Source organism: Microtus oregoni, unplaced genomic scaffold (genome assembly GCF_018167655.1).
Source record: "Microtus oregoni isolate MIOR12 unplaced genomic scaffold, Mior012 000028F_ref0000031, whole genome shotgun sequence".
NCBI lineage: Eukaryota > Metazoa > Chordata > Mammalia > Rodentia > Cricetidae > Microtus > Microtus oregoni.
In genome coordinates this window covers 28,028,051-28,040,922 of record NW_024543087.1, presented here as the reverse complement: position 1 = coordinate 28,040,922, position 12,872 = coordinate 28,028,051, and the positions used below count along the sequence as shown (strand labels likewise).

Below are 12,872 nucleotides of genomic sequence, written 5' to 3'. Positions count from 1 at the left end.
AAGATGCAGAGCTTGGAGTTTGCCCAGTTGGTTTTTGGTCTTGCTTTGGTCCAGCATTTCCTCACTATATTCCCTTCCCTATGTTTTGGGATGGGAAATACAGTTAAGAGACTGTATGACTCTCAGAATAGACTCTGAACTTTGGACTCTTAAACATTGTTGAGACTGTGATAAACTATGGAGACTTTTGAAGTTGAATTAAATTCATTTTGCATTATGATATTGTCACACATTTATGGAGAATGAAATGTGGTGGTTTAAATGTAACTGGCCCCCATAAGCTCATAGGGAGTGGCACTATTAGGAGATATGGCTTTGTTGGAGTAGATGCAGTCTTGTTGGAGGAAGTATGTCACCGTGGGTGTTGGATTGTGAGGTCTCATCTATGCCCAAGCCATGCCCAGTGCCTCAGTCTACTTCCTGTTGTCTTCTCATCAAGATATAGTTAGCACCATGTTTGCCTGCAGGCCTCCATGCTCCCTGCCATAATAATAACGGGTTGAACCTCTGAAACTGTAAGAGAGCTACTCCATTAAATGTTTTTCCTTATAAGAGTTGCTTTGGTCATGGTGTCTCTTCACAGCAATAGAGACCCTAACTAAGACAAGGCTGTTTTGAGATTTCCTCTGCCAAAGGAATTAATCAAAATTTCTTCATTTTAACCTCAGGCAAATTTTTGGACAAGGGCAAAAAGCAGCCACTTTCTTCACCAAAATATCACAAGAGAGATTTCTAGGCAACATACTAAAATTTTTCGCCTTGGAAACCTCTTGAGCCACTCACAGTTCAAATCATTGTCTTCCATGTTCTTACTAGAATGGTCCATTAAGTAGCACTTAAAGTATTCCATTGCTTTCCTAACCCAAAGTACCAAAGTCCAAATTCTTTCAAAGAAAAATGTGGTCAGGCCTATCACAGCAATATTCCAGTCCTTGATACCAACTTTTGTCTTAGTTAGGGTTTCTATTGCTGTGAAGAGACCCCGTGACCATGACAACTCTTATAAAGGAAAGCCAATGGCATGGCTCACATTTTCATAGGTTTAGTCCATTATCATCATGGTATAACATGGTGGTATGAAGGCAGACATGGTGCTGGAGAAGAAGCTGAGAGTCCTACATCTTGATTCGCAGGCAACTGGAAGTAGACTCAGACACTGGGCAGTGTCTTGAGCATATATGAGACCTCAAAGCCCACCTTCACAGTGACACACTTCCTCCAAGACTGTACCTACTCCAACAAGAAGGCCACAACTCCTAACAGTGCCACTCTCTTTGGAGGCCATTTTCTTTCTTTCTTTCTTTCTTTCTTTCTTTCTTTCTATTTTTGTTTTTCGAAACAGGGTTTCTCTGTAGCTTTGGAGCCTGTCCTGGAAATTAGCTCTTGTAGACCAGGCTGGCCTCGAACTTACAGAGATCCACCTGCCTCTGCCTCCCAAGTGCTGGGATTAAAGGTGTGTGCCACCACCACCTGGAAGCCATTTTCTTTCAAACCACCACATAGCCTAAATTTTACATTTACATTATCGGAATTTTACATTTTAAAAGAGTGAACTTAGTTTGTTACTTAATACTATATTAGAAAAGAATTATACTCTCAATCCTTCAGAATTAAGGGAGAAGTTACTAATAGAAAGAAATCTGGGAATCCTTTGTATAAATGTATATAAAACACAACACATTTAAAAATAATTCACAGGTCAAGAGAATGAGTGGACAAGTCATATACTAAGATGCTGTGGGAATTTGGTCTGTCAGACAATATGGGCATGGTCTTTTCTGGGAATACATGACTGGGTAAAAATGGAGGGTGAGGGTCAGGTGCTCTCTTAGATTGTAGAGGGGTCACTGGCAGCAGCAGCTTGGTGACCTTCCTGTAACTCCCCAATTGCCTTTGGGAATGAGGATCAGCAGCTAAAACATCAGCAGTGTTAGAGCCTCATTCTGTATTATGAGTGTACTTTATATTCTGCACCTGTTTAACAAATCTGACTTAATCCCAGAGATCCATTCCTCTTTATCTGGCACCCAATGTGGGGCTTGAATAGATGACCATGCAATTAAAAGTCTCATGCTCTACTAACTGAGCTATTTGAACTTGAGCTGTGAGTGCCAGGTCACTTTACTCATATAATTAAAAAAGGTCAGAAAAACACAATAAAGACAGATTCAGTCAAAAAAAAAAAAGCCTCTAAATGGGTCACAGTATGTTTCAAATGTACATAGGCTTGAGAGAGAGAGAGGATAAAGGGTATAAACAGTCACAGATTTTTTAAAAAAAAAAGACTTAAAAATAATAAATCCCTTAAAGTAATAGGGAAATTTAAAAAATATATAATTAAGTTATGTAAAGATGCAAAATACATAGAGTCTGGATTATGTATATTATTGTGTTTTCTTTGGATTTTTTGGTTGTTAATGAGCTAACTACTTAGAGACATTTGATTGTGGGGACTGCTAAGTTAAACCAACCTATATATTTTAAATCACAAATTTTATATTTTAAAGATATCTTAACTTCAAAATTTGGGTTAAAGGATATGTTGCTTTGGAAAAGAGGTTCTGCTTTTGTTTCCACAGAAGATGAGAAGCTGTGGATTCCTTCCAGGCTAATATGGTTAGATCTAGGAAGGTCTCTGATGGGAGCAATAACCTAGGTAATCCAACATCCAGAACAGCTTCAAGGTAACTGGCTGAGAAGATGCAGTCTCACAGACTACTACAGGCAAGATGCAACCATAATTCTCTATTTCCTCAGGGTTCCTCAAAAATTACCAACATCCAGCAATCAGTAGGAAGTTGTCTAGAGAAATATGCCCAAATTCTCAAAATATTGCTTATGAATGTTTGTTTTCATTTAAGGAGGGGTTGGTTATAAATTGTTATTGGTTGCCGGGCGGTGGTGGCGCACGCCTTTAATCCCAGCACTCAGGAGGCAGAGGCAGGCAGATCTCTGTGAGTTCGAGACCAGCCTGGTCTACAAGAGCTAGTTCCAGGACAGGCTCCAAAACCACAGAGAAACCCTGTCTCGAAAAACCAAAAAAAAAAAATTGTTATTGGTCATAGTTAATCTCTTTCTAAAAGAAGAAAGGGGGATATGATATAGAAATGATGGAGAAAAAGATAGATTATTGAATCTACTATAATCCAAAAAACAAACACTAATCTCAAAATATTTTACATTGGTATAGATTTTAGTTATTGATATAAATTTAAGCTTAATTTTGTTATACTGTAGGTATACTTCTACTCTTGCTTAAGATATTGTGTTTATACAGCTTAATTAAAAATGCAGTACATAATTAAGAAATGCGGATTTACAAAAATAGTGTTATTCATCTATAACAGTCGAACCTATAGTCATACAGAGATATATTTCAGACAGATATTCTTCAAACATTTCAAAGACCTGCAGAATATGGCATTTAAAATGTCTTAATAACTTAGACTTTTCATGACAGTGAGACACATCTACTCCTGGCAGCAACAATGTACTCCAGAGAAGATGGTGGGCATCAAATAAACTCTGTGTGGAGTTTGTTCTCTTTGTGGGAAAAGCTAGCCATGAGGGCAAAGAAATGTCCTTGTCTCAATTGCTGACAGTTACTGTTCAAAATGGACCAGCAGGACACTAAGAAAGGTGACTGCCAAGTTTTGCCAAGGGAAGGTAAGTCAGTCCTTCAAAGTTCCCTGCTTCATAGGAAAGTCTGTCAGATATGCTAGGCCTGTAGGCCAAAGTTAGATGCCCCAACATTACAGAGAAAACTTGGGTGACTGTTCAGGCAGCCAGATGCTTCTGTCACTTCCTACATTTTTGGAAGTCACTTGCACTTCCTGCTTACTCAAGTAATATTACTTCCTACTCAGGTCTTTGATGGAGTTGAAGGCTAGACAGTTATAATTATAGATTTTCTTAGTTATGATAAAAAGATAAATTATATATAAAACTTTAGACTCACCAAGATAGATAATAGAATATTTTTTCTACTTTTGTCAAATACAGACTAGATATTATAATTCTTACTTAATAATTATTTTGTTATATGTAATTTTACTATATTAAAATCTTTCTTTTTGATAGAAAAGGGGAAATGCTATGGAATGCTTCTGTACACTAAAAATATGTATTGTTTCCATTGGCTAATAATAAAAGCTGTTTGACCAATAGCCAGGCAGGATAAGGTTGGGCAGAACAATCAAACTGAGGACTCAGATGAGGAAGGGCAAAGTTGAGAGAGACACAAGCAGTCACATAAGGAACAAAATGCCAGTGACCAGTAAAAGTCACACCATAGGACAATACATAAATTAATAGAAATTAGTAAATTTAAATGTTAAGTGCTAGTTAGTAATAAGCCTGAACAGCCAATCAGTTTGTAATTATTTGGGACTGTGTGATCAGGATATGAAAGCTTCACCTGTTTACAGTAAGAGAAAATATAATATCCCTCCTTACCCATGTTGATGCCATCAAGAGGTGCATCACTACACTGATGCTCCTCAACTTGGAAGGTTCAACTTACAACTATTTCTAAGCTTTCCTACTTTGCAAGTGCTAAAAGTTATGTACATCCAATAAAAACTGAACATCACACTTTTTCTAGTTAGTATTTATTATGTAAATATTTATTAAATACTTAGGTCTATTTTACAGACAAGGAAATCAAGGACCAAAGAGGTTGCTTCATTACAATACAAACATCTTTTGATACTATGTATAATAATACCTAAGACCAAGCAATTTTACTTCTCTAAATACCCTCTGCTGGCCTCAAATTTATGATTCTCCTGCCTCAGTACTCTAGGTAATGAGGTTATAGATGTGTGCTACCATGTCTAAGACTGGCCATATCACAACACGGCCACATGAGAATCAAAACCATATTAAAGCAGAGAAAAGGCTTATTCTTTTCAGATTGACTTCTCAATCAGCTGACCACCACAGTAATAAAACTGTCCATGGGATGATCTTGTGAGACCTATAGAAGGCAGGTGCTTTCTTGATCTTAACATTTCAACTGGGAGATGGGAAAAGATGATAAATAGTAAAGAAGTAAAGATAAATATGGTCTAAGAGGGAAAACAAGAGGCATGAATAGCTAAAATATTTAGTGAGAAATTAAGTCTGTGGACTGGAAAGATATTTCAGTGGTTAAGACCAATTCTTGTTCTGCACAGAACCTAGGTTCAGTTCCTGGCATCCACACAATGGGAAACAAGTATAACACGACCTGTGAAGCTTGGGTTCTGGAGCCCTAACTAAGTGTGAGAAGGAAGAAGGAATGAGGAAAGGACAAACTACACAGATACACACACAGAGAGAGAGAGAGAGAGAGAGAGAGAGAGAGAGAGAGAGAGAGAGAGAGAAAATCTGGGATCAGGTGGGGTTTTGCTACCTCTGGAACCTCTCAGCACATTAATATGTATAGCACAGATGGAGGGATTAGCTATTCTCAGTTGGAGATCTCTGTAGGCAGCTGTCTCAGGCTACAAACATCTGGGAGAAGGAAGTTGAAGTTACTAGTCTTTGCACACTCACAAACTGTGCTAAAAAATCTTTCATAAACACTCATACCTGGGCACCTAAGGAGATATGTGTCACCCCTCTTGAGCCTCACCTGGGTAAGGCTTTACCACCCTGGAGGGTGAAGCCATTGAAGTTCTCAACATGGCTATCCTCATGTCAACAATACACATTTATTCAGGAGTTCACTCACTCAGTGTTTCCCAGGCTCCCTATACAAGTGACTGTACCTCAAGTTCCAGAAGACCTGGCCTTCACTGTAAACATGTGGTATACAAATATATATGCATGCAAAACACTTATATACATAAACTAAAAATATTTAAATAAATGTTTTAAAGTTGTCTTCTACCAGAAATAGTAGGTGTGCACCACTATTTCTGGTAGAAGACAACTACCAGAAATACCACAAGTACTCAAGAAGCTAAGAGGCAACTTAAAGGCCAGCTTTACAGTCTACAAGATGAGTTCCACTAGCCAGTGCTATATGGCAAGACTGTCTCAAAAAGCTAACATGATGATGATCATCATCATGGTGGTGGTAAAGAAGATGATGATATAGTAGTAGTTTTGTTTTCTTTATAAGGTAGCAAGTGGTGCCCTTCTATTCTTGCTACCTGAAACTACTCTTGAACTAATAAACTATGCCTCTAAAAAGCTTCACCAGAAAGAGTATGAGATAAACTTCATATACAACTTGAAGGATTTTCCTATTTAGCATTTGGTAAACATTTCTGAAAATTTCAGAATTCACCTGATAAGCAAAGGCGCTAGAAATCTGACTTCCTAAGGCTCCCAAGCACATTTCTCAGAAATTGCACTGAGAGAATATTTTTTTAAATAATCATCATTGACATGTACCTTGGTACATCACTTATTGAACCCTCATTTTCTAACCTGGAATGTCTGAGGCTGTCCTTTTTGTTTTTTGCAGAACACAGCGTGCATTCACAGCCAACTGCATGGGGCTTGGGCAAAGACACGTCCTGTTTTAAAAGCATGGTAAGGATTTCATAGTTGTTACGATGAGCAGCTAAAATGACAGGGGCAACATCCATCGTTGTTGAATATTCAGGATTCTGAATTCGTTCCATAAGTTTCTGAAAAATATTCATACAAATGTCCAAAGGTTATTATCTGTGACATAAAAATATACTTATCTAAAGGATGGAATAAAAAAATCTATAAGGAACTTTAGAATTGTTTTAAGAATAATACATTTTACTTCAACTCATTTTTTGAAATTTTAAAATTTCAATTCTAATTAACAAATGCTATATAATATAACATAATCTTAAATAGGCAACATTCCTAAAGTACAGTTCCATTTTCCTAAAGAAGCAAGGGTATCTAAAGAAATACTTTAAGAAAAAGTATTAATTTTTTTAAAAAACCTAATAGGCACATGCATGATAAGGAGAAAGAACGAGAATTTTAGGAAAAGAATAAAATGGAAAAATAGAATGTTAAAAACAGCAATAGTATAAATGCATGAGAAAAACTAAAATTTCTACCTGTGTGGCCAGCCTTGTCCTACAGATAATAGTGAAGCTACTTTTTTTTATACAATCCAAACCCTGCATAGTCTACAACCTGTCACAAATGCGCAAGATAACTACAATCACAGTCAATAACTAATGAGAACTGCAACTGTTAGTCATTTATCCTCCCATTTCATCCCCACGGTGAACTATTAGGCTGAGTTTAATTAGTAACCATGAAGAAACTGAGGCTCAGAGAAGTTAATGTGCCTGAACCATAACTAGCACAGGTGCCAATCACATCCAGGTCTGTGTCACTCGGGACCCTGAGCTCCTCCCACTACAACAACCCTTTCACCTACAATGGTATGAAATGAGAAAAAGAAACAAAAAACAAAAAACATTAGTAATTCAAGAATCAAGATTAAAGAAAAAGGTTGATTATTTTATGACTATTGCATATTCTTTCCAATGCTTCTCACTTTTTTGCAGAGGTTTCCCTGAGAGCTGTTTGAGTCCAGGGTAAGCTCATCAAGTTCACATTTTGGTAACTTTTATTAACACTGTAAAAGTAGTGTACACTCATTATAAAATATCTGAAAAATACAGAAAAGCAGAAAGAAGAATAAAAATACCCATATTCCTTCTACTCAAATAACATTTTATAGTACAATATTTCCTTCTAGTCCTTTCTTAACTTCACCCCCTCTGAAGGATACACTTTGAATAAATCCTAGTGTGCTAAGCACGAGTGATAAAGACAATAGTTTTTGATAAAAGCAATAGTTCTTAATACTTCAAAGATCAAAAGAAAAAAAATAATCTCATTGCTCTAGAGCCCAGGATCTTCAAGGGACAAAATCATGCACAGAAATTTGCATGCAGTTTAAGGAAACTCACAGACTCTGTGTTCAAGATACTCTGCAATGTAAATGACATTACAGCAAACTGCTACGAAAATAGCCTTTTAGAAATTTAGGACTACCTCATTGGCATAGATCCTCCCCCAAAAATAGAAGTATAGGTCAAAAGGCCAGGAAAAATTAGAAGTTCTTGATATATAATGTGAAAGTCTTTTCAATGCTTTATAGTCTCAATATAGGGATGCATCCATTTCATACTATTGTTTCACTCACAGAAAAGGGGACTGACACTATTAACATGGGTGAAAAGCAATAAAATTTTAATTTATTTTCTTTTAAATACTGATAAGTTTTGATATTTTCTGATATGCTTTTTTCTTTTACAAAGTTTGTTCCTATACTTTTCAATTATTTTTTGGAGATTCATATTCATGAATTTATGTAACAGTTACATAAAAGCCTAAAATTGGCACTTTTTTCTCATTGTATTGGTTGAAAAGAGTTATATTTACTCCCAGGCTTAAAGTCCTAACTGAAAAGAGGTCCTGTGTTTCCTATGAAGCATTTTATGCCTGGAAAACCACTATGAGACGTTAAAAGATTAAAGTTTATAATTTCACTGCTGATAGTATGACCTACATATTTTCAAGTAAATAGCCCATATTTTAGAGTTAATAGTGAAAAGACAATTCAACACGTCAAGGCTATAGGATGAATTCACTGAAGTAGTAAAAGAAAAATATATTAAAATATTTGTGTCTGATTAGAAACAAAAAAGTTGTTAAAAGGTGATTTTAGAGCTGTTGTAAGTATTCAGATAAAGACTGAATAAATGACCTTGTCAGAGACAGAGCAGCAAATGCTTTCTTCACCGACCAGCTGGGGACTGCCAAGGCTTTCAACTGCTGAGAACAGTGGTGATAAACTAATACTCGCCACTGTTCTAATGGCAAATAGCACTCCACCTGCTCCAAAGACAGAAATGTGTTCCCAGGCTAGAAGGTGAGCAGGAATATATAAATATAGCAGAAACTGCAGGATGAATGGCAGACACTGACTGGAATTACTGTCTTTGGTCTGTTAGTGAAAGGACCTCCTTTTAAGCTACCCCCTTTTACATCCTTCTTATTGGTTTCTTCCCAACATCTGAACTAAAGAGTATTCTAGGAGAGTCACACTTTGTTGTTGATGTTGCTAGATTTTTGTTTGTTTGTTTGTTTGTTTGTTTTTCGAGACAGGGTTTCTCTGTAGTTTTGGGACCTATGCTGGAACTTGCTCAGTAGACCAGGCTAGCTTTGATCTCACAGAGATCACCTGCATCTGCCTCCCGAGTGCTGGACTTAAAGGCATGTGCCGCCACCTGGCATGTTGTTACTAGTTTTTAAATTGTATGTGTGTGTGTGTCTATGTGTGTTGCTAAAGGTTGCATGATAGACAAACACCTTATACTATTTATAACATCAGGTTTGGTTTTTTTTAGTGGTCGAAATGAAGGTAAAATTTGTTTAGTTCTTAAAAATATTTTTATTCTGATTACAGTTAGATGATAATCCCAGAAACTATTTAAAAAGATTAACTGATTAATATACCTTCAACAATAATAAATGTTAAAACTTTTTAAATTCAATGTACAAAAATATATCATTTTAAAGTAACATCATAAATGACTATCTTGCTACTGAGAAAACCAATAAAATATTTTTTTAAAATCCCGAATTAGGCCAATCAATAAGAAATGACTACTATAAAGTGGCATTTGGTTATATTTATATAGCTTTTTTCTGTGTACATTTTTAAGGATTTAAAAATATTATTTATTTTATGTGTATGATTATTTCAGAAGTATATTTGTCTGGGAACAATGTCCATGCAATACCCAGAAGCCAGATGAAGGTGATAGGTACCCTAGAATTGGAGTTCTAGATAGTTGTGAGCTACCATGTGGGTGCTGGGAATGGAACCCAGGTCTTCTGCAATAATAGCAAGTGCTCTGAACCATCGAGAATCTCTCCAGTCCCTTTTCTATGTATACTTTTAACCATCAGTTAATTATAAGTATAGTTCAGTGTCCTCATTTTATCTCATTTAATATTTTTTTTCCTAAAACTTAATTTAAGATTATTATCTTTAGCTGGGTGTGGTGGCTAACACTTATAACCCCAGCACTTTAATGATAGGGATTTAGGTAGGGTAGGAGGTTCAGGAGTTCAAGATTATCCTTGGTTATTTAGGGAGTTTAGGGCAATCTGGGATACATTAAAGTCTAACTCAAAATATTTTAAAGTCATTTTAATTATTGTCTTATATTCCAAAGTTTATATAGAAAACTATTTATATTTCCTGTCTTGTCTTTTAGAATACTTATCTTTTATTCCCCTCATGTACTAGGAAGGTAATCAAGGTCATGCTAGGTAAGTGCTCTACCACTGAGATACCTTTTGGACATTTAGGATATGCCAAACAGTGTTCAAACTGCTACACATAAAATAAAAATCAATGATTTGCTTATTTTCCTTCTCAGATTTCTAGAGGAGTGGTGTAGGAGGTCCTTCTGTATTTGTGTTGCTTTCATTGGTCATTAAAGAAACTGCCTTGGCCTAGTTGATAGAACGGAAATCAGGTAGGCAGGGAAGACAGAACAGAATTCTGGGAAGAAGGGCAGAGTGGCAGACGCCATGGTTCTCTTGCCCAAGATGGACGCTGGTTAGACTCATGCCGGTAAGCCACAGTCAAGTGGCGATACATATTAATGGAGAGGGGTTAAACTAATATGTGAGAGTTAGCCAATAAGAGGCTAGAGATAAAGGGCCAGGCAGTGTTTAAATGAATACAGTTTCTGTGTGATTATTTCAGGTGTAAGCTAGCTGGGTGGGATGAAAAGCAGGCCCTCTCTCTCCTACAACAGAGGAGACAGCACTAGGCTAAAGAATACAAGTATCTTTCTTGTTTATGATATACCTTGTAAAATATTTTCCAAAACACCTGATTCTGCAATAATACACAACCATGGCCACTTTTCTTAATTTGGTCAAAAATAAGCAAAATTCAGTAACTTGCTTGATTAGCAATTATACTTTAAAATTTTATGTTTTATTTTATGAAAATTTCTAAATGTTCTTTTCTAATAGAGTTTGGTGCTTTCTATCACTTTTTTCTATTACTACTACTACTAATACTACTACTACTAATAATAATATTTATGTATGTATGTATGTAAGTATTTATTCATTAAGATAGGGTTTCTCTATGTAGCCCTAGCTGGCCTGGAAACTTGCTATATAGACCAGCCTGGCCTCAAACACAGAGATCCTCCTTACTCTGCCTCCCGAGTGCTGGCATTAAGTGTTTGCTGCCAGGCCCAGATCTATTATTAATTTGAGACACTTCCTGGAAGCCTGTTTCCCAGTATCCATAGTTCTATATTTGCCCAATGCCCGAAATTGAGACGTAACTTCTGTAACAATGAGAATGTGTGCCACTGCAATTCTCACCTGCTGTTTTTAAGCTAAAACAGTTCTTCCACACCAGCTACCTAAATACTATCTACTTTGTCTTCCTTTTTTATGGTTTCATCACTTGTACATCTTAAATCTACCTAGAAACTAATCTGTATTTTCAACGAAATACTGGTTCACACTGACATAATATTAACTAATTTTAAAAAGGTTTCCAGAAAGCAAAATTAATTGTCTCTACTTACTTCAAAGTAATATTTTACAAAGTAAAAATATCAATACTTTTAAAAACAAAATAAACTGGGGAGGGGGAGAAAAGATGGCAATGGGGCAGGAGATCTACTTTGGCTTAAAAATCCAGATTAATAAGTATTTAAGAGTACTGACTACTATAGTTGGTCTTGGTGATCGTTTTGGTCGATGATTAAGTAGTATATCGACAGCTCCCACTACTTCAGAGTCGATGGCCACCAAAAGTGCATCTGCGGACTTTAAAAAAATGAAAGTTAAAATGAAAATGGAAGATAAAAATCTAAAAGTACTTTAACTAATTCATGGTTATTTTTAAATTCTTTACACTGTATTATATACAGCAATATTGGATTTTAAAAAATTTATATTGTCTACATAGTACATTTGCTTTCCAATCAGTAGTACTTCTATGTACCACAGTGTACCATTTTTGTTCTGATTTCAATGCACAACCTGATAAAATAATGATTATTTCATATGTATGGAACAGTGCTAATCCATGCAATGTTTAAAGCTAAAAACAAAAACAAAAGCAAAAAAACCTTCAAGATGTTTTATCTTGAACCATGGACCAAAAATTTCCTAGAATTCTAAATTTATTAAAGAAATTACCAGAAACTATTAAGTAAAGAAATATGTTGGATAACATCATCAGTGTAATTCTGAGAAGAGGGGAGAATACGAAGACATACAAAAGCCCTCTATTCTCATCTTCAAAACATACACTGCCGATAGAAATGGTACAACTTGAGATTGTCAGCACTCATCAAGTAGAAACCACAAAGAGTTCAGTTACCAAAGTTGTCAGAGTCATGAAAGAGTTTACAGTTCCAGTCCCAGCCTACTGTGGAGACCTACTTCTGAGCAGAGGTGAACCTAATATTAGACTCAGGACTCAGGGGCTCTACACTCCCTTCTAACAAAGCCAACGTGCTACTGGCAACCATGACACCAAGTTTTGGATCCCTTGCTTTTTGTCTTTTTTAAGAAAAACCATAATAACAGAAGGAAAAATGAGGTAATGAATGATGATTTAATCTTAGATAATGCCATAATGTCAGCATTCTTGCCCCAGGAATGAAACTATAGCAGATCTGTAGCATTCTTTATAGCTGCATAAAATAAAGTTTTCACTGTCCTTATTTGAATGTCAAAAATAAGACTAAAAATGGCAAGCTTTAGTGGGATGTTTAAAAATAGTATTTGACAACCCAAAATAGGGGCTGGAATGCTTTTTAAACTCTAGGAATCGCTAATGTTTTCCTTGCTAAAAATTTCCTTGCTAGATGAGAAATTTA

The 12,872-nt window shown here is 36.0% G+C and overlaps 1 protein-coding gene across 4 annotated transcripts in view; it reads right to left on the bottom strand.

Moving 5' to 3' along the window:
• Positions 1 to 12,872, bottom strand: part of Trpc1 (transient receptor potential cation channel subfamily C member 1) — a 53,862-nt gene that overhangs the window by 24,734 nt on the left and 16,256 nt on the right. For 3 of the 4 annotated variants that reach the window (XM_041677495.1, XM_041677492.1, XM_041677496.1), the window contains 2 exons: positions 11,710 to 11,811; positions 6,421 to 6,623 (listed from right to left, as the gene is read on the bottom strand). In XM_041677495.1, the coding sequence (XP_041533429.1) occupies positions 6,421 to 6,623; positions 11,710 to 11,811 (305 nt within the window). The remainder of the gene's footprint in view (positions 1 to 6,420; positions 6,624 to 11,709; positions 11,812 to 12,872) is intronic. The other variant, XM_041677494.1, reaches the window with a different exon arrangement.